Raw genomic sequence first — 24,734 nt, 5'->3', positions numbered from 1 at the left:
AGATTTAGGCTGAGAGACATTAAATTTCTTTTAAATCTGGCAGGATTAGGACCTTGTACAGACGAATTTAGTAAAATAAAGGGATGGAATATTTCTCACTCCCAGAGTTGCAAAATAAAATTCATAACAGCTACCAGTATGAAATAAAGATACTTTCACCCCCTTCCCTCCAGAAACACCACTGGGCCAGCTAAACAGTCATGCAGCCATATCATGGGCTTGAGAAACAGCCCTGGGCCCACCCCTGGCAGACATACCCCCAAGCCAGCTGAGCAGCTCTGTGCCCACGAACTGGACCTGAGAAATGGCCCCATGGGCTACCCCTAACAGACATGATCCCAGGCCAGCTGAGCAGCCTTGCACCCACATACTGGGCTTGAGAAGCAGCTCCATGGGCTGCTCCCAGGCTGGCTGAGCAGCTATATGCCTGTGTCCTGAGCCAGAGAAACAGTCCCGTGGACCACCCTCAGCAGACACATACCCAGGCCAGCTGAGATGCTGTATGACCATGTCCCAGGTCTGAGAAACAGCCCTGTGAGGTGTCCCTACCAAACATGCCTCCAGGCCAGCTGAGGAGCTGTGCGTCTGCATACCAGGCCTGAAAAACAGCCCCATGGGCCACTCCTCATAGGCACGTCCTGGCCTGCCAAAGCAGACTTGCACCTGTGCCCTAGGCCTGATGATAAACAGCCCCGTAGGCCACTCTAAGCAAATGTGCCCCTAGGCCAGCCATGCAGCATTGTGCCTGCATTCAGGGTGTGAGAAACAGCCTGAAACAGTTGGCTGCCCCTGGCAGAAACGTCCCTAGGCTGACTGAGCAACCACATGCCCGTGTTCCCTAGCCAAAGTAAAAGCTCCGTGGCTCCAACTTCAGCAAGCCAGACTCCAAGTTGGCTGATCCACCATGTGCATGCATCTGCCCTCAACTTGAAAAATAGCCTGGTGAGCCCACCGCAGTTGCCACAAACTCTCTCAACCTAGGCCACTGAGAAACATCACTAGTGTGGATTGCAGCTGAAGAAACTTTAAAGATAGCACACTACTCCTTCCAGCTAGAATGAAGGCCAATGCACTCCATTGAACCGACACTCCACAACTCATTTATACAAATAAGTCTTTCCCTATGAAACCTCCATAAAATTGGAAGAGCTGACTTTTCCACCAGATGCATAGAAATCAATGTAAGGACATACCAAACATGAAAAAGTAAGGAAACATGACACCTTCAAAGGAAAACAATTCTCCAGTAGCAGACCCCAATTATAACAAAATATAGGAAATGCCAAAAAAATCAAAATAATCATCCTAAGGAAACTCAGATTCAAGACAATACAGATACATAATTCAACAAAATCAGGAAAACAATTCATGATTTGAATGAAAATCCAACAAAGAACCAAACAAATCCTATAGCTGAAGGATTCAATGAATGAAAAACACAATTGAAGACCGCAACAACAGACTAAACCAAGCAGAAGAAAGAATTTCTAAACTTCAAGTATTCTGAAATAATACAGGCAGACAAAGAAAAAAGAATAAAAAATAATGAAGAAAGCCTATAGGATTTATGGAAAACTATTAAGTGAACAAATAATCATATTATGGGCATTCCAAAAGGAGAAGAGAAGGGAAAAGGTGAGGGAAACATATGTAATGAATAGAAGATTTCACAAGTCATGAGAGAGAGGTGGACATCCAGGTCCAGGAAGCGAAAAGAACCACAAATAGATTCAACCCAAACAGGTAATCTCCAAGGCACATTGTAGTCAAATTGTCAAAAGGCAACAATAAAGAGTGCTAAAAGCAGCAAGAGAAAACTGTCAAGTCACATGTAAGGGAAACCCCATTAGATTAATAGCAGATTTCTCAGCATAAAACTTACAGGCTAGGAGAGAATAGGTTGATATCTTCAAAGTACTGAAAGGAAAAAAAAAAAGCCAACAATATTATATCCAGAAAAGCTATCCTTCAGAAATGAAGGAGAAATAAAATATTTCACAGACAAACTAAAACTAAGGACATCTATCACCACTAGACTGGCCTTACATGAAGTCCCATACGAAATATTCAAGGGAATCTTACATCCGGAAGTGAAAAGACAATCGCCATCGTCATGAAAATATGTGAAACTGGCTGGGCATGGTTGCTCACACGTGTAATCTTAGCACTTTGAAAGCCTGAGGTGGGGAGATCACTTGAAGCCACAAGTTCAAGGCCAGCCTGCACAACATAGTGAGACCCTGTCTCTACAGAAAAAAAAAAAAAATTTTTTAAACTTGCAAAACTGGCAAACTCATCAGTAGAGCCAATACACAAAAAGAAAGGAATCAAACCTTATTACTACAGAAAACCATCTACCCACAAAAGTAAATAAGAGGAAGGGACAAAGAATAAATAACCAGAAAACAATCAATAAAATGACAGGAGTAAGTCCTCACCTGTCAATAATAACCTAAAATGTAAGTGGATTAAATCCCCCATTTAAAATATGTAGACTCGGTGGATCATGGCAGACAGGATACAGAACTAGATTGCAGCTCTGGAAGAGCAGCATGCAGAGGCTTGCATTATGAATTTTAGCTCCAGATCAACTACAAGAACAGACCAGCAATGCTGAGAGGACCCACAGACCCTCTGAAGGAAGCAGACTGCTCCTGCAGGACCTGGGAGACACCCCAAATACTGTGAGTGCCCCAACCGCGGAAGTGGGAAACGGAGACCCTCCTCTCCTGGACACACACCCCCACTGGAGAAGCTGAAGGTCTGTTTGTGGGAGAAGTTCCCGACCTTACCTGGAGCTGAGCCAAGTTAGAGACTCGAGCTGAGCGAAATACAGGGGTAGAGAAAGTAGCAGAAAGGCACTGGGAGTTCACTGGATCCCCAAGCAGCCCATTCCTGCCTGGCACCACAGGGATCCATCAGGACGGCGGCCAGAGGAGCAGGAGGTAAGACCCTACAGGGAGAAGGACTTCTCTAGCTGAACTTTGTAACAGTTTGAACGGGGAAGAAGCCTCCTAGCCAGAACTCAGGGGAGGGCATGAAACCAGCTTGCAGACTTCACAGGCAGGGAAAGAACTAAAGCCCTTTTCTTTTGCAGCTGGGAGGTGGAAAGCCTTGGGCAGGTTTTCAAGCCCGACTTGCCCTCCGCCTGGAAACAAGACTTGGGGCTATAGTGGGTGGCACGGTGGGAGTGAGACTGGCCTTTCGGTTTGTATGGGAGCTGGGTGAGGCCTGTGACTGCCAGCTTTCCCTCACTTCCCTGACAACCTGCATGACTCAGCAGAGGCAGCCATAATCCTCCTGGGTACACAAATCCAGTGACCTGGGAATCTCACCCCCCTCCACCACAGCAGCTGCAGCCAGACCTGCCCAAGGAGAGTCTGAGCTCAGACACACCTAGCCCTGCCCCCATCTGATAGTCCTTCCCTACCCACCCTGGTAGTGGAAGACAAAGGACATATAATCTTGGGAGTTCTAGGGCCACGGCCACCTCTGGTTCCTCTCCACACTACTACAGCTAATGCTTTCTGGTGGGAGGCCAACCAGCACAAAAATAGAGCATTAAACCACCAAAGCTAAGGACCCCCACAGAGTCCACTGCACCCTCTGCCACCTCCACTGGAACAGGCACTGGTAACCAGGGTTGAGAGACCCATAGATTGTTCACATCACAGGACTCTGTGCAGACAACCCCCAGTACCAGACTGGAGCCAAGCAGATTCGCTGGGTGGCCCAAAAGAGAGACAACAATCACTGCAGTTTGGCTCACAGGAAGCCACATCCACAGGAAAAGGAGGACAGTACTACATCAAGGGAACACCTGGGACAAAAAAAATTTGAACGATAGCCTTCAGCCTTAGACCTTCCCTCTGACAGAGCCTACCCAAATGAGAAGGAACCAGAAAACCAATCCTGGTAATATGACAAAACAAGGCTGCTGAACACCCCACAAAAATCACATTAGTTCACCAGCAATGGATCCAAACCAAGAAGAAATCCCTGATTTCCCTGAAAAAGAATTCAGGAGGTTAGTTATTAAGCTAATCAGGGAGGGACCAGAGAAAGGTGAAGCCCAATGCAAGGAAATCCAAAAAATGATACAAGACGTGAAGGGAGAAATATTCAAAGAAATAGATAGCTTAAAGAAAAAACAAAAAATTCAGGAAACTTTGGACACACTTTTAGAAATGCAAAATGCTCTGGAAAGTCTCAGCAACAGAACTGAACAAGTAGAAGAAAGAAATTCGGAGCTCGAAGACAAGGTTTTCAAATTAACCCAATCCAATGAAGACAAAGAAAAAAAATAAAATACAAACAAGGCCTCCAAGAAGTTTGGAATTATGATAAATGACCAAACTTAAGCATAATCAGTGTTCCTGAGAAAGAAGACAATTCTAAAAGCTTGGAAAACATATTTAGGGGAACAATCGAGGAAAACTTCCCTGGCCTTGCTAGAGACCTAGACATGCAAATACAAGAAGCACAACGAACACCTGGGAAATTCGTCGCAAAAAGATCTTTGCCTAGGCACATTGTCATCAGGTTATCCAAAGTTAAGACAAAGGAAAGAATCTTAAGAGCTGTGATGAGGGAAGAGAGACACCCTCTCATATTGTTTTATATTGTTTTATACTCAGTACCTGTTTTAAGAAAAAACAACAAGGGAGTAAAACCAAAGACAGGCAGTCCGGTGCCAGGCCCAAAACCAGGCCCGGGCCTGCCTGGCCTAAACCCAGTAGTTAAAAATCAACTCATAACTTAGAAGCCGATGTTATTCATAGATTCCAGACATTGTATAGAAGAACATTGTGAAACTCCCTGCCCTGTTCTGTTTCTCTCTGACCACCGGTGCATGCAGCCCCTGTCACGTACCACCTGCTTGCTCAAATCAATCATGACCCTTTCATGTGAAATCTTTAGTGTTGTGAGCCCTTAAAAGGGACAGAAATTGTGCATTCGGGGAGCTCGGATTTTAAGGCAGTAGCTTGCCGATGCTCCCAGCTGAATAAAGCCCTTCTTTCTACAACTTGGTGTCTGAGAGGTTTTGTCTATGGCTCGTCATGCTACAGTGAGAAGCACCAGGTAATCTAGAAAGGAAAACCTATCAGATTTAACAGCAGACTTCTCAGCAGAAACCCCACAGGCTAGAGGGGATTGAGGGTCTTTATCTTCAACCTCCTCAAGCAAAACAAGTATCAGCCAAGAATTTGGTATCCAGCAAACCTAAGCCTCATATATGAAGGAAAGACATTTTCTGACAAACAAATGCTGATCAAATTCGCCATTACCAAGCCACCACTACAAGAACTGCTAAAAGGAGCTCTAAATCTTGAAAAAAATCCTGGAAACACATCAAAACAGAATCTCATTAAAGCATAAATCACACAAGAACTATAAAACAAAAATACAAGTTAAAAAACAAAACAAAAAAGTCCCAAAAGTACACAGGCAACAAAGAGTGTGATGAATGCAATGGTACCTCACATTTCAATACTAACATTGAATGTAAATGGCCTAAATGCTCCACTTCCTAAACATATATGCACCTAACACTGGAGCTCCCAAATTTATAAAACAATTACTAATAGGCCTAAGAAATGAGATAGACAAAAACACTGTAATAGTGGGGGACTTTGAGTACTCCACTGACAGCACTTATGTCATCAAGACAGAAAGTCAACAAAGAAACAATGGATTTTAACTATACCCTGGAACAAATGGACTTAACAGATATATACAGAACATTTCATCTAACAGCCACAGAATACACATTCTATTCAATAGTGCCTGGAACTTTCTCCAAGACAGACCATATGATAGGCCATAAAACGAGGCTCAACAAATGTAAGAAAATTGAAGTTATATCAAGCATTCTCTTAGACCACAGTGGAATAAAACTGGAAATCAATTCCAAAAGGATCCTTCAAAACCATGCAAATACATGGAAATTAAATAACCTGCTCCTGAATGAGCATTGGGTCAAAAACGAAATCAAGATGGAAAATAAAAAATTCTTCGAACTGAATGACAATAAATGACACAACCTATCAAAGCCTCTGGGATACACCTAACATGTAGTAAGAGGAAAGTTCATGGCCCTAAACGCCTACATCAAAAAGTCCGAAAGAGCACAGACAATCTAAGTTCACACCTCAAAGATCTAGAGAAACAAGAACAAGCCAAACCCAAACCCAGCAGAAGAAAGGAAATAACAAAGATCAGAGCAGAACTAAATAAAATTGAAACAAACAAAAATACAAAAGATAAATGAAACAAAAAGCTGTTTCTTTGAAAAGGTAAATAAAATTGATAGGCCATTAGCAAGATTAACCAAGAAAAGAAGAGAGAAAATCCAAATAACCTCACACAGAGAAACGAAACAGGAGATATTACAACTGACGCCACTGAAATACAAAAGATCATTCAAGGCTAATAAGAACACCTTTACGCACATAAACTAGAAAACATAGAAGAGATGGATAAATTCTTGGAAAAATACAACCTTCTTAGCTTAAATCAGGAAGAATTAGACACCCTGAACAGACCAATAACAACCAGCGAGATGGAAACGGTAATTAAAAAATTACCAACAAAAGGCTGGGCACGGTGGCTCATGCCTGTAATCCCAGCGCTTTGGGAGGCCGAGGCGGGTGGATCACTTGAGGTCAGGAGTTCGAGACCAGCCTGGCCAATGTGGCAAAACCCTGTCTCTACTAAACATACAAAAATTAACAGAGTGTGGTGGCACATGCCTGTAGTCCCAGCTACTCTGGAGGCTCAGGCAGGAGAACTGCTTGAACCCAGGAGGCGGAGGTTGCAGTGAGCTGAGATCACGCCACTGCACTCCAGCCTGGGCAACAGAGTGAAACTCTGTCAAAAAAAAAATTACCCACACAAAAAAGTCCAGTACCAGATGGATTCACAGCAGAATTCTACCAGACATTCAGAGAAGAATTGGTACCAATCCTTTTGACACTATTCCATACGATAGAGAAAGAAAGAACTCTCCCTAATTCATTCTATGAAGCCAGCATCACCCTAATACCAAAACCAGGAAAGGACACAACCAAAAAAAAAAAAAAAAAAAAAAAAAAAAACTACAGACCGATATCCTTGATGAACGTAGATGCTAAAATCCTTAACAAAATACTGGCTAACCAAATCCACAAGATATCAAAAAGAGAATCCACCATAATCAAGTAGGTTTCATACCAGGGTTGCAGGGATGGTTTAACATATGCAAGCCAGTAAATGTGATATACCACATAAACAATTAAAAAAAAATTACACGATCATCTCAACAGGTGCAGAAAAAGCATTTGACAAAATCCAGCATCGCTTTATGATTAAAATCCTTAGCAAAATCGGCATACAAGGGACGTACCTTAATGTAATAAAGGCCATCTATGACAAACCCACAGCCAACATAATACTGAATGGGGAAAAGTTGAAAGCATTCCCTCTGAGAACTGGAACAAGACAAGAATGCCCACTCTCACCACTCCTCTTCAACATAGTACTGGAAGTCCTAGCCAGAGCAATCAGACAAAAGAAATAAAGGGTATCCAAATTGGTAAAGAGGAAGTCATACTGTCAGTGTTTGCTAACCATATGATTGTTTACCTTGAAAACCCTAAAGACTCCTCCAGAAAGCTCCTAGAACTGATAAAATAATTCAGCAAAGTTTCCAGATACAAGATTAATGTCCACAAATCAGTAGCTCTTCTATACACCAACAGCAACCAAGCTGAGAATCAAATTGAGAACTCAATCCCTTTTATAATAGCTGCAAAAAAAAAAAAAAACTTAGGAATATACCTAACAGAGGAGTTGAAAGACCTCTACAAGGAAAACTACAAAACACTGCTGAAAGAAATCATAGACAATACAAATGGAAACAAATCCCATGCTCATGGATGGGTAGAATCAATATTGTGAAAATGACCATACTGCCAAAAGCAATCCACAAATTCAATGCAATCCCCATCAAAAAACCACCATCATTCTTCACAGAGTTAGAAAAAACAATTCTAAAATTCACATGGAACCAAAAAAGAGCCCGCATAGCCAAAGCAAGACTAAGCAAAAAGTGCAAATCTGAAGGCATCATATTACCTGATTTCAAACTATACTCTAAGGCCATAGTCACCAAAACACCATGGTACTGGCATAAAAATAGGCACATAGACCAATAGAACAGAACAGAGAACACAGAAATAAACCCAAATACTTACAGCCAACTGATCTTTGACAAAGCAAACAAAAACATAAAGTGAGGAAAGGGCACCCTTTTCAACAAATGGTGCTGGGATAATTGGCTAGCCACATGTAGGAGAATAAAAGTGGATCCTCATTTCTCACCTTTTACAAAAATCAACTCAAGGTGGGTTAAGGACTTAAACCTAAGACCTGAAACTATAAAAATTCTAAAACATAACATTGGAAAAACCCTTCTAGACGTTGGCTTAGGCAAGGATTTCATGACCAAAACCCCAAAAGAAAAATGCAATAAAAACAAAGATAAATAGCTGGGACCTAATTAAACTAAAGAGCTTTTGCATGCAAAAGGAACAGTCAGCAGAGTAAACAGACAACCCACAGAGTGGGAGAAAATCTTCACAATCTATACATCTGACAAAGGACTAATAACCAGAATCTACAACAAACTCAAACAAATCAGTAAGAAAAAAACAATCCCATCAAAAAGCGGGCTAAGGCCACAAACAGACAATTCTCAAAAGAAGATATACAAATGGCCAACAAACATATGAAAAAATGCTCAGCATCACTAATGATCAGGGAAATCCAAATCAAAACAACAATGTGATACCACCTTACTCCTGAAAGAATGGCCATAATCAAAAAAATAAAAAAGCAGTAGATGCTGGCATGCATTTGGCGATCAGGGAATCCCACCTACACTGCTGGTGGGAATGTAAACTAGTACAACCACTATGGAAAACAGTGTGGAGATTCCTTAAAGAACTAAAAGTAGAACTACCATTTGATCCAACAATCCCACTTCTGGGTATCTACATAGAGGAAACAAAGTCATTATTCGAAAAAGATACTTGCACATGCATGTTTATAGCAGCATAATTCACAATGGCAAAATCATGGAACCAACCCAAATGCCCATCAATCAATGAGTGGATAAAGAAACTGTGATCTATATCTATATATCTATCTATACACACACACACACACACACACACACACACACACACACACACACACACAAATGGAATACTACTCAGCCATAAAAGGGAATGAATTAATAGCATTTGCAATGACCTAGATGAGACTGGAGACTATTATTCTAAGTAAAGTAACTCAGGAATGGAAACCCAAACATCATATGTTCTCAATGATATGTGGGAACTAAGCTATGAGGACGCGAAGGCATAAGAATGATACAATGGACTTAGGTGACTTGGGGGGAAGAGTGGGAGGGGGCGAGGGATAAAAGAAAACATATATGGTGCAGTGTATACTGCTTGGATGATGGGTGCACCAGGATCTCACAAATCACCACTAAAGAACTTATTCCTGTAACCAAATACCATTTGTACCCCAATAACTTATGGAAAAATTAAATAAAATTATAATTAAAAAAATAAAATATATCAAGTGGCTAATTGGATTAAAGCAAACCAACACCTAACTATATGCTGCCTACAAGAAACTCACCTCACTTGTAAAGACACACATAGACTGAAAGTGAAGGAATAGAAAGAGATATTTCAAGCACATGAAAACCAAAAGTGAGCAGGAGTAGCTATACTTATATGAGACAAGACAAACTTCAAGTCAAAAGCTGTAAAAAGAGACAGAGAAGACCATTATATACTAATAAAGGGATCAATTCAGCAATAGAACAATTATAAATATATATGCACCCACCACCAGAGCACTCAGATATATAAAGAAAATATTAAGAGCTAAAAGGAGTGATAGACCCCAATACAATAATAGTTGGAGATTTCAACACCTCATTCTCAGTGCTGAACAGATAATCTATATAGAAAATCAACAAAGAAAAACTGGATTTAAACCATATCATGGACCAAATGGACCTAACAGACATTTACAGAACATTTCACCCAACAGGTGAAATACAGGATACACATTCTTTTCATCAGCACATGAAACATTCTTCAGGACTGACCATAGGTTAGAAATAAAACAAGTCTCAAAAAGAGACTTTTTTTGAGATGGAGACACTTTTTTGAGATGGAGTCTCACTCTGTTGCCCAGGCTGAAGTGCAACGGTGCGATCTTGGCTCACTGCAACCTCTGTCACCTGGGTTCAAGCCATTCTCCTGCCTCAACCTCCCAAGTAGCTGAAACTACAGGCATGCGCCACCATGGCCAGCTAATTTTCATATTTTTAGTAGAGACCAGGTTTCACCATGTTGGCCAGGCTTGTCTCAAACTCCTGACCTCAAGTGATCCGCCTGCCTCGGCCTCCCAAAGTGCTGGGATTATAGGTGTGAGCCACCTTGCCTGGCACCCAAATTTATTTTTTAAATCAAAATCATATCAAATATCTGACCATAATGGAATAAAACTAGACATAAATAATGAGAACATTTGAAACTATACAAATACATGGAAATTAAACAACATGCTCCTGAATGACCAAAATGAAGAAGAAAGAAATTAAGGAAGAAATTTAAAAATTCTTTGGAACAAATGAAAATGGAAACACAACATGCCAAAACGTATGGGACACAGCAAAAGCAGTAGTGAGAAGCAAGTTTATAGCAACAAATACTTAACATGAAAAAACTAGAAAGATTTCAAATAACCTAATGATATACCTCAAGCAACTAGAAAATCAAGAACAAATCAAAGTCAAAATTGTAGGAAGAGAGAAATAATAAAGATTAGAGCAGAAATAAATGAAATTGAGAGTAAAAAAATACAAAAGATCAACAAAACAAAAAGTTGGTTTTCTGAAAGAATAAACACATTCAACAAACCATTAGCTAGACTAACGAAAAAAGAGAGAAGACCCAAATAAATGAAATCAGAAGCAAAAAAGGGGATGTCACAACAGATACAAAAAATAATTCCAGGGTGCTTTGTACTATATGTCAAGTTAGAAAACCTAGAGGAAGTGAATAAACTTGACATATACAATCTACCAAGGTTGAATTGGGAAGAAATAGAAAACCTGAACAGATCAATACCAAGCAATTAGATTAAATGAGTAATAAAACGTCTTCTACACCTGTAATCCCAGCACCTTGGGAGGCCAAGGCAGGTGGATCACTCAGGGCCAGGAGTTTGAGACCAGCCTGGCAAAACCCCATCTCTACTAAAAATTCCAAAAATTAGCCAGGCATGGTAGTGCATGCTTATAATCCCAGCTACTTGGGAGGCTGAGGCAGGAGAATCACTTGAAACTGGGAGGCAGAGGTTACAGTAAGCCAAGATTTGGCCACTGCACTACAGTCTGGGTGACAGAGCGAGACTCTGTCTCAAAACAATAAAATAATAAAATAAAATATATAAAATAAAATAGTCTTCCAACAAAGAAAAATCCAGATGGCATCATTGCTGAATTCTACTGAACCTTTAAAGAAGATTTTTTCTTACATGGGTAAATCATGCAATGCTGAAGTTTGAGGTACAAATGATCCCATCATCCAGGTAGTGGGCATAGTACCCAACAGATAGTTTTTCAACTCTCCACCCCCACCTTCTCCCCAATAGTCTGTCGTTTCCATCTTTATATCCATGTGTACTCATTGTTTAGCTCCCACATTTAAGTGAGAACATGTAGTATTTGGTTTTCTGCTTCAGATTTGCTTAGGTCAGTGGCCTCCAACTGCATCCATGTTGCTGCAAAGAATGTGATTTTGTTCCTTTTTATGGCTGTATTCCATGGTGTATATGTATCACATTTTCTTTATCCAGTCCAGTGTTAATGGGTATCTAGGTTGATTCCATGTCTTTGCTATTGTGAATAGTGCTTTGATGAATGTACAAGTGCACATGTCCTTTTGGTAGAACAATTTATTTTCCTTGGGTATATACCCAGTAATGGGATTGCTGGGTTAAATGGTAGTTCTGTTTTCAGTTCTTTCCAAAGTGGTTGAACTAATTTTACATTCCCACCAGCAGTGTTAAGCATTCCCTTTTTCCTGCAACCTTACCAACATCTTTTTTGTGTGTGTGACTTTTTAATAATAGCCATTCTGGCTGGATGTGGTGGCTCGTACTTATAATCCTAGCACTTTTTGGAGGCTGAGGCAGGAGGATTGCGTGAGGCCAGGAGTTTGAGAGCAGCCTAGGTCATCTAGTGAGACTCCATCTCTACAAAAAATAAAAATATTAGCTGGGTGTGGTGGTGTGTACCTGTAGTCCCAGCTACTCAGGAGGCTGAGGTGGGAGGATCACTTGAGCCCTGGAGGTGGAGGCTGCAGTGAGCTGAGATCATGTCACTGCACTCCAGCCTGGGTGATAGAGTGAGACTCTGTCTCCCAAAATAAATAAAATAAAATAAAATAAAATAGATAAAACAAAACAAAATGACAATACTACCCAAAGCAATCAACAGATTGATTGTAGTCACTATCAAAATACTAATGGCATTCTTCAGAAAAATAGGAAAAACAATCTTAAAATTTGTATGTAACCACAAAAGACCCCAAATAGCCAAAGCAATCCTGAACAAAATGAACAAAGCTGGAGGTATCACACTACCACATCTTAAATATACTACAAAGCTCTAGTAACCAAAACAGCATGACACTGGGATAAAAACAGATACATAGACCAATGGAACAAAATAGAGAATCAAGAAATTCATCCATATATCTATAGACAACTGATTTTTGACAAAGGTTCCAAGAATACTTATTGGGAAAAGGACAGTCTCTACAATAAATGGTGTTGGGGAAACTGGAGGTCCATATGCAGAAGAATGAAACTAGTTCCCTACTACTCACCCTATTTAAAAATCAACTCAAAATGATCAAAGACCTAAATATAGCACCCCAAACCATACAACTACTGGAAGAAAACATAGGAGAAATGCTTCACGACATTGGCCTGAGAAAATATTTTATGAATAAGACCTCAAAACACAGGCAACAAAAGCAAAAATAAACAAATGAGATTACATCAAACTAAAAACCTTCTGCACAGCAAAGGAAACAACAGAGTGAAGACAACCTACAGAATCAAAGAAAATAGTTGCACACTACTCATCCAATAGGGGATTCATATTCAGAATAAATAAGGGACTCAAATATCTTAACATCAAAAAACACTACAAAAACAACAATCTGACTTAAAAATGGGCAAATGACCTGAACAGACATTTCTCAAAAGACATACAAATGGCCAACAGGTATATGAAGAAATGCTCAACATCACTAATCATCAGGGAAATAGCAATTAAAAAAACATGATGAGGTATCATCCCACCCCAATTACAATAGCTATTACCAAAAAGTTAAAAAATAACAAATGCTGGTAAGGATGCAGAGAAAAGGGAGCTCTTATATACACTGTTGGTGAGAATGTAAACTAGTGCAGTCACTATGAAGAATGAATATGGAAGTTCCTCAGAAAACTACAAATAGAACGAACATATGATCCAACAATCTCCCTACTGGAAATTTATCCAGAGGAAAGGAAATCAGAATATTGAAGAGACATCTGCACCCCCATGTTTACTGCAGTGCTATTCACAATAGGCAAGACATGAAATCAGCCTAGGTGTCTGTCCAACAACAGATAAATGGATAAAGAAAATGGGAGCTACACACACACACACACACACACACATATGCACATACATATGCACATACACAATGGAATATTATTCAGCCACAAAAAAGAACAAAATCCTGTCATTCATGGCAACATGAAAGGAACTGGAGGACGTTATGTTCATTGAAATAAGCCAGGTACAGAAAGTTAAACACCACATGTTCTCACTCATATGTGGAAGCTAAAAATTGTTCTCACTCATGTGGAAGCTAAAAGTAGAACAGTGGATATAAGAGGCTGGGAAGGTTAAGGGAAAGGATGAGGAAAGGAAGGAATAGGGGTAGATTTGTTAACAGGCACAAAATTACAGTGAAATAGGTGGAATAAGTCCTATGTCCTATACCACTGTAGGATGACTATAGGTAACAATATACAGTTTCAAATAGCTAGGAGGATATTGAATATTCCCAACACAATGAAATGATAAAGTTTGAATGTATATGCTAATTACCCTGATCTGATCACTATACATTATATGTATTGAAACTTCAGTATGTACCCCATGAGTAGGTACAATTATTATTTGTCAAAAAAATAAAATGAAAAAAATGCAAAAAGCCATGACAAGCTTCACTACTTTACGTAATTTAGATTTACCAAGATTAAGTGCTACTTCTTATTCAACAAAGTGAGTTATGCCTTTGCAATACTTGAGGTATTTTCCTTTTCAAATAGCCATTCTTTCTTTTTGAAGTGTGTATATTGAACAGTATTTGTTTTTTCTTTAATAAACAAAGACCACTCTGTCCATTTCCGTACTTCATTGAGAACAGATTTATTTTTAGTGCATTTTTATAGCACCTTGCCTACTACAAATTTCTGGAATGTACTCAATATAAAGAGTGAAAAAGAAAATATAAGCAATTCAAATATATACTTTGACATAAATGTAGGACAGTTCTATGTCCCATTCAACGTCATGAAAGGTATAGTAGTTGGTGGGTAAATAGAAACCCTGTTGTACTCTGTTGCTGACTAATTGTGGTTACCTTACTTATCAATAATATTAGAAGTATTATGCTCACATTTTTCACCTGTGGGTACAAGGAAGCCTGGTTGAAGTCCTTTCCTTGAGAGGCCTGGATTTGTTCACATATTCAGATTTCAACTGGCTTTATAACAGGTTTCCTTATGTGCCTCATATTGGCTCCAGGTTCACTGGGTTTAAAAGGAGCCAAAGCACCATAAGGTTTTGGCAAAGGAAGAGTGGCATCTGCTTCTGGGATGTAGGCATTCGGACGCTGCTCTGCAGTTGTGTAAACACCATTGGGCAGCTGGCGATTATCTGCTTCCAAGAACTCCTGCAAAGAGTGATTTTTCCTTTTCAGTTCTCTGAAAACTCTGGTGAAGTCACTTTATCCTTAGGTCCCAAAAGACACAGCTGGTCTGGACAGTCTTTGACCGTGCTAGCTGATACTCCCCAAAGGGATGGGAGGGGTAGGAGGGTAGAATCACACCACACACACACACACACACACACCTCTCATTGGCATGGGGTGTATTGCTTCAGCATCACATTATTCCTGGGGTTTAGGGTAGGAGGGTGGAATCACACCACACACACACACACACACACACCTCATTGGAATGGGCTGTATTGCTTAAGCATCACATTAATCCTGGAGTTTAGTGTTCTTCAAAGACTGCTTTGTGGGTCTTAACTATGTTTCCACCTCAATATCTGTCATCAAGCACTAATTATTTCCCTGTTTTTGACAAAGGCAGAGCAACATATTTCCTTTGGTAAGTCATTGGTGAGCAAATGTTACAATGGAAGAGATAGAGAAGTAAAGTGGAACCAGAGGAGGAAAATGGTCACCAGCTTTGCCCTGAGCCTCAACGTTTTCAAGATTTTGTCTGTGCCTCTGGAAAATAGAGTAATCACTTACTGCACTGAAAAGCCCTCTAATAAATGGCAGTGGGACACCACAGGTAAAATCTGAATGCCCTGAAAGGAACAGTCCCAGGTGGTGTAGAAATTATAAATCACGTAATTTACACTTGTGCTCAGGTATTCCTAGTGTGTTCTGAATGCAGTTTTGTCTTGAGTTCAGGAGCAAATAGGGACCCTTTCGGTGATATCCACTTGGCAATCTGAGTGAGTTGTACATCTGGAGGATGTAGACTCCTTGGAAAGAGATGGCTAATTCCAGTCTAAGAATATTGACAGGTCATGGGGGTAGACAGAAGATCTGCTATCTAACTTGCAGGGGGAGTCAGCAATAGACCTAGTCTTAGGCCAGAGGCCTAAGGTGGGAAAAGAAAGGGGTGGCGCTGAGGCCTATGATGTACATCAAGCATCTGCAGAAGGCATGGCAACTAAAATGTGGGTGGAGGCCTCACTGTATGCTGTGGAGGCCACAGGAGATGAACATAGAACAGTCAGATGTGGTCTGAGCAGAGGTGCCAAGACAGAGATTGGAGACTTACGGACAAGGCCAGTGCCAGCCTGGTCATCGCTATGCTGGTGGAAGGCCATGATGTTCAGCCTCGGCAGCCCAGGATGTAAGGCTATGGGGTGGGCCCTGTGCTTGCTAAGTGTTCTTCAGTGAGTATTGTGGCACTCTGGATTACTGCACTTTGACTTATCATAGAATATCTTAAATACACTTCTAATGACTGTTGGGACCGTGTGTGGTAGAGTGGGGAAATTTTTCTTATACTGTGGGATAACTGACAGCCTGAATGCAACCCCTGCTGGCACCCTTTAGAAATGCAATACAGGAGCCAAAGCCTACCTGAGACTTTTCAGCGATGGCCAAGGCATGCATTTCTTCATCTCGAAGGACTTTCAACCATTCTTTCTCAATTTCCTTATTGAGTGGCAGACCTTTTTCTATCCTGGAATTGCAAGTGAAGATGAAGTCTTCTTTCTCCCTGACTTCCTTTTGGAGTTCAATGGTTAGGGCTTGTTTCATGGACAGCTCAGCAACAAGAGCCATCATTTTCTCAGTTGCATTTTTGATCCTTCTTTGATAGCCATTCATCTAGAATTAAAGAGCCCAAAGCTTAGTCTATGTATACAGTCCACAAAGACTTAAAATGGCAGGCTGCTGGCTGTCTATAATGGCGGGGTGCATTTTTGTCTGAAGGAAGGAGGGTCTAACTTGGAATTCACAGAAATTAAGAACTGGAAGAGACTGCAGATATTGAGCCGAACACCCTGGCTGTGTAAGTAAGGACAAGGAGAGAACAAGAAAAGGATTTGTTTATCTAGTTACTGGATTTCAAGGTGAATAACATTGAGAACAGTTTCGTGCCCATTTTTAAGAGGTAAGAAGGGAGGTGAAGGGATGTTCTTTTTTTTTTTTTTTTGAGACGGAGTCTCGCTCTGTCGCCCTGGCTGGAGTGCAGTAGCGCAATCTCAGCTCATTGCAAGCTCCGCCTCCCAGGTTCACGCCATTCTCCTGCCTCAGCCTCCCGAGTAGCTGGGAGTACAAGTGCCCAACACCATACCCGGCTAATTTTTTTTGTATTTTTATTAGCGCTGGGGTTTCACCGTGTTAGCCAGGATGGTCTCGATCTCCTGACCTCGTGATCCGCCTGCCTCAGCCTCCCTAAGTGCTGGGATTACAGGCGTGAGCCACCACGCCTGGCCAGGGATGTTCTTTAAAATATATATATATATATTAAAATAAAGACAAGGTCTTGTTCTGTTGCTCACACTGGTATATAGTAGTGTGATCATAGCTTACTGCAGCCTGGAACTCCGGGGCTCAAGCAGTTCTCCTGCCTCAGCCTCCTAAGTAGATAGGACTATAGCCATGCACCACCATAGTTGGCTAATTTATTATTTTTGTAGCGATGGGGACTTGCTGTGTTGACAAGGCTAGTTTTGAACTCCTGGGCTCAAGCAGTCTTCCTGCCTCGGCCTCCCAAAGTGCTGGGATTACAGGCATGATCCACTGTGCCCAGCCAAGAGTGTTCTTGATGCCTAAATTCTAGTTTAATTTGACGTTATTAGTTTGTCACTTATCCAGGGGAAAAAATCTGGTAGAATTAACGTTACTCTTTGCTTATATAAGATAATCAGCAGAAGTTCTGCATCTGAAATGACTTTTTAAATGAAAACCATCACATTGACATGTTGGCATTATTGATCATAATTCCTGGTGTGCATCATTACTAGGTCAGAAACATGCATGAGCTGAGCTGGGGAATATTTAGTCAATAATTTAGAATGAGAGCTGTTCCTGGAATGTTTTGTTTTGTTCGTTTGTTTTGAGACAGGGTCTCACTCTGTCACTCAGGATGGAGCACAGTGGTGTGATCTCAGCTCACTGCAACCTCTGCCCCTGAGGCTCAAGTGATCCTCCCACCTCAGCCTCCCAAGTAGCTGGGACCACAGATGTGCACCATCACACCCGGCTATTTGTTTTTGCATTTTTTGTAGAGATGGAGTCTCACCATGTTGCCTAGGCAGGTCTTGAACTCCTGAGCTCATGCAATCTACCCGCCTTGGCCTCCCAAAGTGCTGGGATTACAGGCATGAGCCACTGTGACCAGACTTTTTTTTTTTTTTTTAACCTGTTAATATCAGCTATTCAGCATTAATACGGTTAAAAGATAAGACTAACTGGAAAAAAAAAGATCTCAAGAGTCAGGAAAGAAGTAAAACTGGAATTAGGGGTTCCTGTAAGCTCTCTGTCTTATAAATGGTAGACTCTTTTAGTCTGATAGCCATAGTGGGGCAGTTCAGTGGTGATACCTTCTACCTGGCAACACTCACTAGTTCCTCTTACCTTGCCTTATTTTTTCTTCACATCATGTCTCACTGCTGATATTATATATGTATTTCACTATTTTTGTCATCCCATAAGAATGTACTCTTCATGAGGACAAGGACTGTTTGTTTTATTCATCATCATAGTCCCAGTGCTCAGGACAGTGCTTGGAATATAAGAGGCACCCCCCCAAATTAAAGTTCAATATTTTCTGAATGAAGGAATGAATGAACTCTTAGTTTGTTTCACTCTTTGTTCTTGGACCAGGATAAATTGGGACATGCAAATGAGCTTCCAAATATTACACCTAATGCTGAATACCTTCCTCTCCTAATAGAGCATATCTGGTCACATCTGTACATCTGTTTAGAAAAATGTTGCTGCTAGTGATTTACCTGCCTCTGAAAATGTAATAACTGATTATTATACACAAATTTTGCCTCCTTAATGGTAGGTAATATACATTTTTATGACTCTTCTATACTGAACTAATTTTTAAGAAGCATGTGTCGAATAAAAATGACTACCACTAAAAACTTCAGTGAGTCATAAGTTTTGCCATTTTTATTTGACTTCTAGGCTTCTGCTTTGACAACTTCCACTAAGACTGAACAGTCCAGCAGCGTTGGTGCAATTCACAACTTTTAACTCATAAAATAAGAAATGCTAAGACTTAGATAAGCTAATGCACTTTGAGTAAATTAGCATGTCTGATGTTTCTTTAAATGTTGCTGCCTTTCCTTTTTTAAATGAATTTCCTTTTCTTTGGGGGGAGTCATTTTCCACTCAACCACGGCACACTTTTTTTTTCTTCTTTTTTCTCATCTGTTTTTTAAAATTATACCTTAAGTTCTAGGGTACATGTGCACAACGTGCAGATTTGTTACATATGTATACATATGCCATGTTGGTGTGCTGCACCCATTAACTCATCATTTACATTAGGTATATCTCCTAATGCTATCCCTCCCCCCACCCCATGACAGGCCCCGGTGTTCCCCTTCATGTGTCCATGTGTTCTCATTGTTCAGTTCCCATCTATGAGTGAGAACATGCAGTGTTTGGTTTTTGGTCCTTGCGATAGTTTGCTGAGAATGATGGTTTCCAGCTTCATCCATGTCCCTACAAAGGACATGAACTCATCCTTTTTTATGGCTGCATAGTATATGCATGGTGTATATGTACCACATTTGCTTAATCCAGTCTATCATTGATGGACATTTGGGTTGGTTCCAAGTCTTTGCTATTGTGAATAGTGTGGCAATAAACATACGTGTGCATGTGTCTTTATAGCAGCATGATTTATAATCCTTTGGGTATATACCCAGTAATGGGATGGCAACCACTGCACACTCGAGTGTGTGTGTCCATCTGTGTAACTGGCCAACTTCCCTTCTCTTCCATAAATTAGAAAACAAAGTTTCATATTATCCTGGGTTGCTCCAAGTCTTAACTGAGATTTCCCACTTTCTGCTCCCATTTCTGTTGGGAAATTTGCAGGAGGCGCCATAAGCTATCTAGGAGAAGTGAGACACTTGAGGAGATGTGCAATCTTTTTGAATGTGGCTAGGTCACTTATGTGTTCGACTATGTAATACTTGCAACAACTTCGGCTATCACACCCATTACACAGATGAGCAAACTGAGTTTTAAGATCATTTATCCATCTTTCTCAAGGTCATTTTCTACTTTTGATAAATCATAGATCTGGAATCTGAATGTCTTTCTACTTTCCAGTTCTGCCTACTATGAGATTATCATTTTAAATGGAGTGGGGACAGTGAAAGCTGGGGAGGAGGAAGAAGCCAATGGAGAGCATGGAAGGTAGGGAAAGGAAAGGGGAGAATAATTGTTAGACTAGGACTCGGCTGTGCTGGAGCTTTCCTGGCTATGGAAAGTGGCCGCTATGTACATTTCTTTAGCATTACTGTTGCCTTCCAGGCGACTCTGCCATCAGCTTTGATAAGTCAGGCCTCAGTGAAAAATGACTTCCCCCAAAGAAAGGGAAATTCATTTTGCAAAAGGAAGGAAGGCAACATTTATTTAAAGGAATATCAGACATGCTAATTCAGGCAAAGTGCATGAGCTTAACTAAGCCTTAGCATCAGTCCAGTGGCAGACGTGCGACTCACAACTTTATACCTTAGTTTGTGAGGCCAAGTTGTGATTTGCACACCTGCCACTGGCCTGATCAGTCTAGTCATGGAAGTCATCAGAGCAGAAGCATAATAGTCAAATAAAAATGGCAAAGATAGTCTAAGATTTACAATCATTTCTTGTTTAGTGTTCCACATGTGCTTCTAGAACAGAACTGATTATTACTCATCCTTGAAGTGTTTTTCTAGAGTCTGGCACATGCTAGGCATTGGAGAAATTAAGAACGAGGAACAGTTGCTGCCCTCAGGAGCCCACAGTCTCTGGTGTGGGTATTACCGTTATCTGTTTTCATCTGTCTCCCCCTACTAGACCCTATGAGCTTCCTATGGTGTAAACAATGTGTCCCTTCCTCTTTGTTTCTGAACTCATGCCTAGCATGAGAGTAGCACATAGCAGGTGTTCAGTAATTACTGTTGACTGGCTGAACTCTCTGCATTGACGGGATGCTCCAGGGAACCCCAGAGGCCAGGTGAGTGGCCAATCCTCTGATGGGTCTATGGTATGCATGAAAGGCCTCGCATGAATGGTCTTGTGTAGGGGTAGACTGAGGAAGGAGTGAGTCCCATGCCTGCACGGACATGACCCAGAAATGGGTGTACAGGCTGATGGGGCAATTCCCCAAATGAACCTTTGTTGGAAGCCAGGAGTCAGAGCCACAGGAAGCCTGGCAAGACCTGCAGGCACCATGCTTCCTGCACAGCCTGCAGAACCATGAGCCAAAATAAACCTCTTTTCTTTATAAGTTACCCAGCCTCAGGTATTCCTTTACAGCAATGCAAACAAACTAATACACAACCTTCACCTCTTCATTGCAGGTTGTTACAGAGACCAGGGTAACTAGCATACAACATGCTGGGAGTCCAGGGGGACTTCTAGGAGCTCTGCTGGCTGCTCCTTTCAGTGCAGCTTCTAGCAGTCCCACCCCGACCCTGAGGCTCTGGATCTGCCGTCCTGGTCTCTTACGCTTATTAAATTAGGGGGTTCTGTATTCCTGGCCTTTCCTCACTAGTGGTGCCTGGTGGGCACCTCCATGGTGCAGTTGGTCTGGGTGTTGTGTGACTGCATTTCTCTTTAACAGTCCCTTTCAATTTCTGTGTTCTGGCTGAGTTCTGGATTGGAGCAGTCCCTACTAAGATCACTGGATAAGTGAGGCGCTCCACTTAAAAGGAACTAAAAAGGATTTAACTTTGTGCATGAAATACAAAGATAATAACTGTCATATTTGGGTAGTTTCCTTGCTAAGTGAAACTTGTATACTGTCATTTAAAAGCCTAGGTTTTGCCACCGTGAAGTGAATTAATTCAGGGAATAAGATTGAAACATTTTGGACAATTCTCTGAGTCATCCTTTCATTTTTCTAAGTTCCCCCAGTCATAAAGCCTCATCTCTCCAGTGCTTCTCTCAATAAATCTATCGGTCTGTGGAAAATAAAAGGTAATAAAGGAGCAGGGGCAGAAGGGAAAAGGCAGGGTCTCAGGCCTACCTTCTTGGCTAAGAGCAGTGTGTCCTGCTTGCAGTCCTGAGTTTTGCTGCAGAGCCTGTCCGTGAGCCTGGAGACCTGTTCATAGATGAAATCCTTCTCCAGCAGCTTCTCCTCCTTCTTGGCCAGTTGTAGTTCCAGCTATGTTTGAAAATTGTTTCAAGAGGAATAAAAAAAGTCATCTAAGACAAAATCTTATTTCCTAATTAGAGCAGTATCTCCCCCTACCCCCCACAAAATACCTCTGGAAAGTGTTTAGAGCTGGGTTAAGACCTTCCCTGCCCCAGCCCCTGCAGCTACCTCTGGGAGTTTGAGTATGGCCCCCTCAGCTCTATCTAACATCCACATCACCATTCTTCTGATGTGTTCCCATCAGGAAGACAAATTAATCCATTTAAGATGCCAAAATTACTCCTTTGGGTCATGAGAGAAAGGTGCCTTTGGAATCTCGAAACCACTGGATTGGAACTTCTTTTGGCAAGTGTCTAAATCAAGCTTAGAATGTATGACTAGATTACAACAAAAGGACTATATTAGTGACTAGAATAATGAAGGATAGGTCTGTCAGCATAACATGAAACAGTACCATAGGTATCTGTGAAACTACATCAACGAGGGGCTAACAGATGCAATTTTAAGCAATAATGTTTACCTTGTCTAATTTTTGGATCATTTCTTTTTCGGTCAGATCTTTCCCTGGAAGGAAGCGAGCTCTATTCTCACCATCAGGCTTTACGAACTGTTTCTCCAGGTCTTTAATTCTGTCTGTACACTGTGAAAACTATTAAGAAAAAAACATTAACTTTAAAATGAATTCTCTAGCTCAGTAAATCTGAAAATCACATTGCCCAGGGTCTTGAGAGTTTTTTAGTAGGACCAACCCAGGCAAGGGTAGAAGAGAACTCTGTTTTCTTAACACCCCATCAGCTGGGACCTGGTTAAGTGACGTTTCTGCTCATTTATGGTACTGCGACGATGATGTCTATAATTGATCATATGAGGTGAGGCAGTGCCTTCTGGGTCATAGAAAAAGCTGGTTTCACAAGCGGCCCTTGATTGCTTCCCATTTTGTGTCATGTTCATGGGATGCTGTGTGGTTGCAGGGCTCCAAGTATACAGCCTGATATGGTTTCGATGTGTCCCCCTCCAAATCTCATGTTGAATGAATATAATCCCCAACGTTGGTGGTGGGGCTGGGTGAGAGGTGTTTGGGTCATGGGGGCAGGATGGGGCCTTCATGAATGGCTTGGTGCTGTCCTTGCACTAATGAGTGAGTTCTCACTCTATGAATTCAAGTGACATCTGGTTGTTTAAAAACAGCCTGGCTCCTCTGCTTCTTTCTCTTGCTTCCTCTCTCGCCATGCAATGTGCCTGCTCCCCCTTTGCTTTCCACCATGATTGGAAGCCTCCTGAGGCCCTCACCAGATGCAGATGCTGGCACATGCTTCCTACACAGCCTGCAGAACCATGAGCTAAAATAAACCTCTTTTCTTTATGTTATCCAGCCTCAGGTATTCCTTTACAGCAATGCAAATGAACTAACACACAGCCTTCACCTCTTCATTGCAGGTTGTTACAGAGACCAGGGTAACTCGCATACAACACACTGGACTTCATTTCAAAACACTTGGCTGGCAATAGGTTTAATGGCTTCCCAAAGACAGAGAAAAACATTCTTAATTATTGAATCTACCTAATGTACACTCTGTGAGGAACAGCTTGGGCTATTTGTATTTTTTCTGCTAAATCCCTAATATAGTGTCGTATGTATCAACTCTATTTGTTGAATCAATGAGATTTTGGTGGTAAATGAAGAAACATGGCTACTCCTAAATAGGAATGGTAGCCACACTTAGTTTTTGTTTTATAGGGAGAGAGATACGGAGCATGGTGACAACCAACAAGCATTATTTTCAGTTTTCCTACTGAATACCTGTGTAATCTCAGGTAAATCATTTATCTTCTCTAAACCTTAGTTTCCTCGCTTGTCAAATGGGAAGAAAAGGCTCAGTGCCATGGGGTTGATCCATCATATGACATAATATATTGATGGTATTTTACAACATGTCTAAGACTGATACAGGTAGAATTTTTAAAGTTTAATTTATGCTCCTCCTCCCTACAAAAATAATTATAAATGCTGACAAATAATTTAACATTTTTCTTTTTCCTGTATCTACATTCCTTAAATGTCCTTAATATAGAATTGAAGTGTACATACATATGTAATCAAGCATTTGTTGTATTTATTATTAACAATACTTAATGTTCCCTTTTCTTAATTAGGAAACTAAATAAGAAACAAAAATATAGTGCTTGCTTATAAAGGGGTGTCTCAATTTTAGTTTTCCCTTGGCATTTGAGGAAAAACTGTTTACTCTGTCTATGTAAAATAGTGTCCTTGTGTCCTAAAATAGTTCATGTGACTTCCTAAAATTGAGCTATCATTATAGGAACCAGGAGAACAGACTCATGATAATCCTTGGATTAGATTGTTGGACAATTAAAAACTGTTACGGACAACCGAAAAAAATGCAAACCTTAAGAGAATTGTGAAAATGATGCAAAAAAGGGAGAAGACTTAA

The 24,734-nt window shown here is 40.9% G+C and overlaps 1 protein-coding gene across 18 annotated transcripts in view; it reads right to left on the bottom strand.

The window, feature by feature from the left end:
* Positions 1–14,544: 14,544 nt before the first annotated feature.
* The window catches only part of CCDC146 (coiled-coil domain containing 146), a 256,062-nt gene continuing 245,872 nt past the window's right edge, over positions 14,545–24,734 (bottom strand). For 17 of the 18 annotated variants that reach the window (XM_054687080.2, XM_054687087.2, XM_063813785.1 and 14 more), the window contains 4 exons: positions 22,802–22,930; positions 22,153–22,290; positions 16,527–16,775; positions 14,548–15,089 (listed from right to left, as the gene is read on the bottom strand). In XM_054687080.2, coding sequence (XP_054543055.1) covers positions 14,886–15,089; positions 16,527–16,775; positions 22,153–22,290; positions 22,802–22,930 — 720 coding nt within the window. In that variant the 3' untranslated portion in view covers positions 14,548–14,885. 18 annotated transcript variants of the gene reach the window in all.

The sequence above is a fragment of the Pan troglodytes genome, chromosome 6 (genome assembly GCF_028858775.2).
Source record: "Pan troglodytes isolate AG18354 chromosome 6, NHGRI_mPanTro3-v2.0_pri, whole genome shotgun sequence".
NCBI classification, from domain to species: Eukaryota; Metazoa; Chordata; class Mammalia; order Primates; family Hominidae; genus Pan; species Pan troglodytes.
This window is presented reverse-complemented; position numbering and strand designations above follow the sequence as displayed.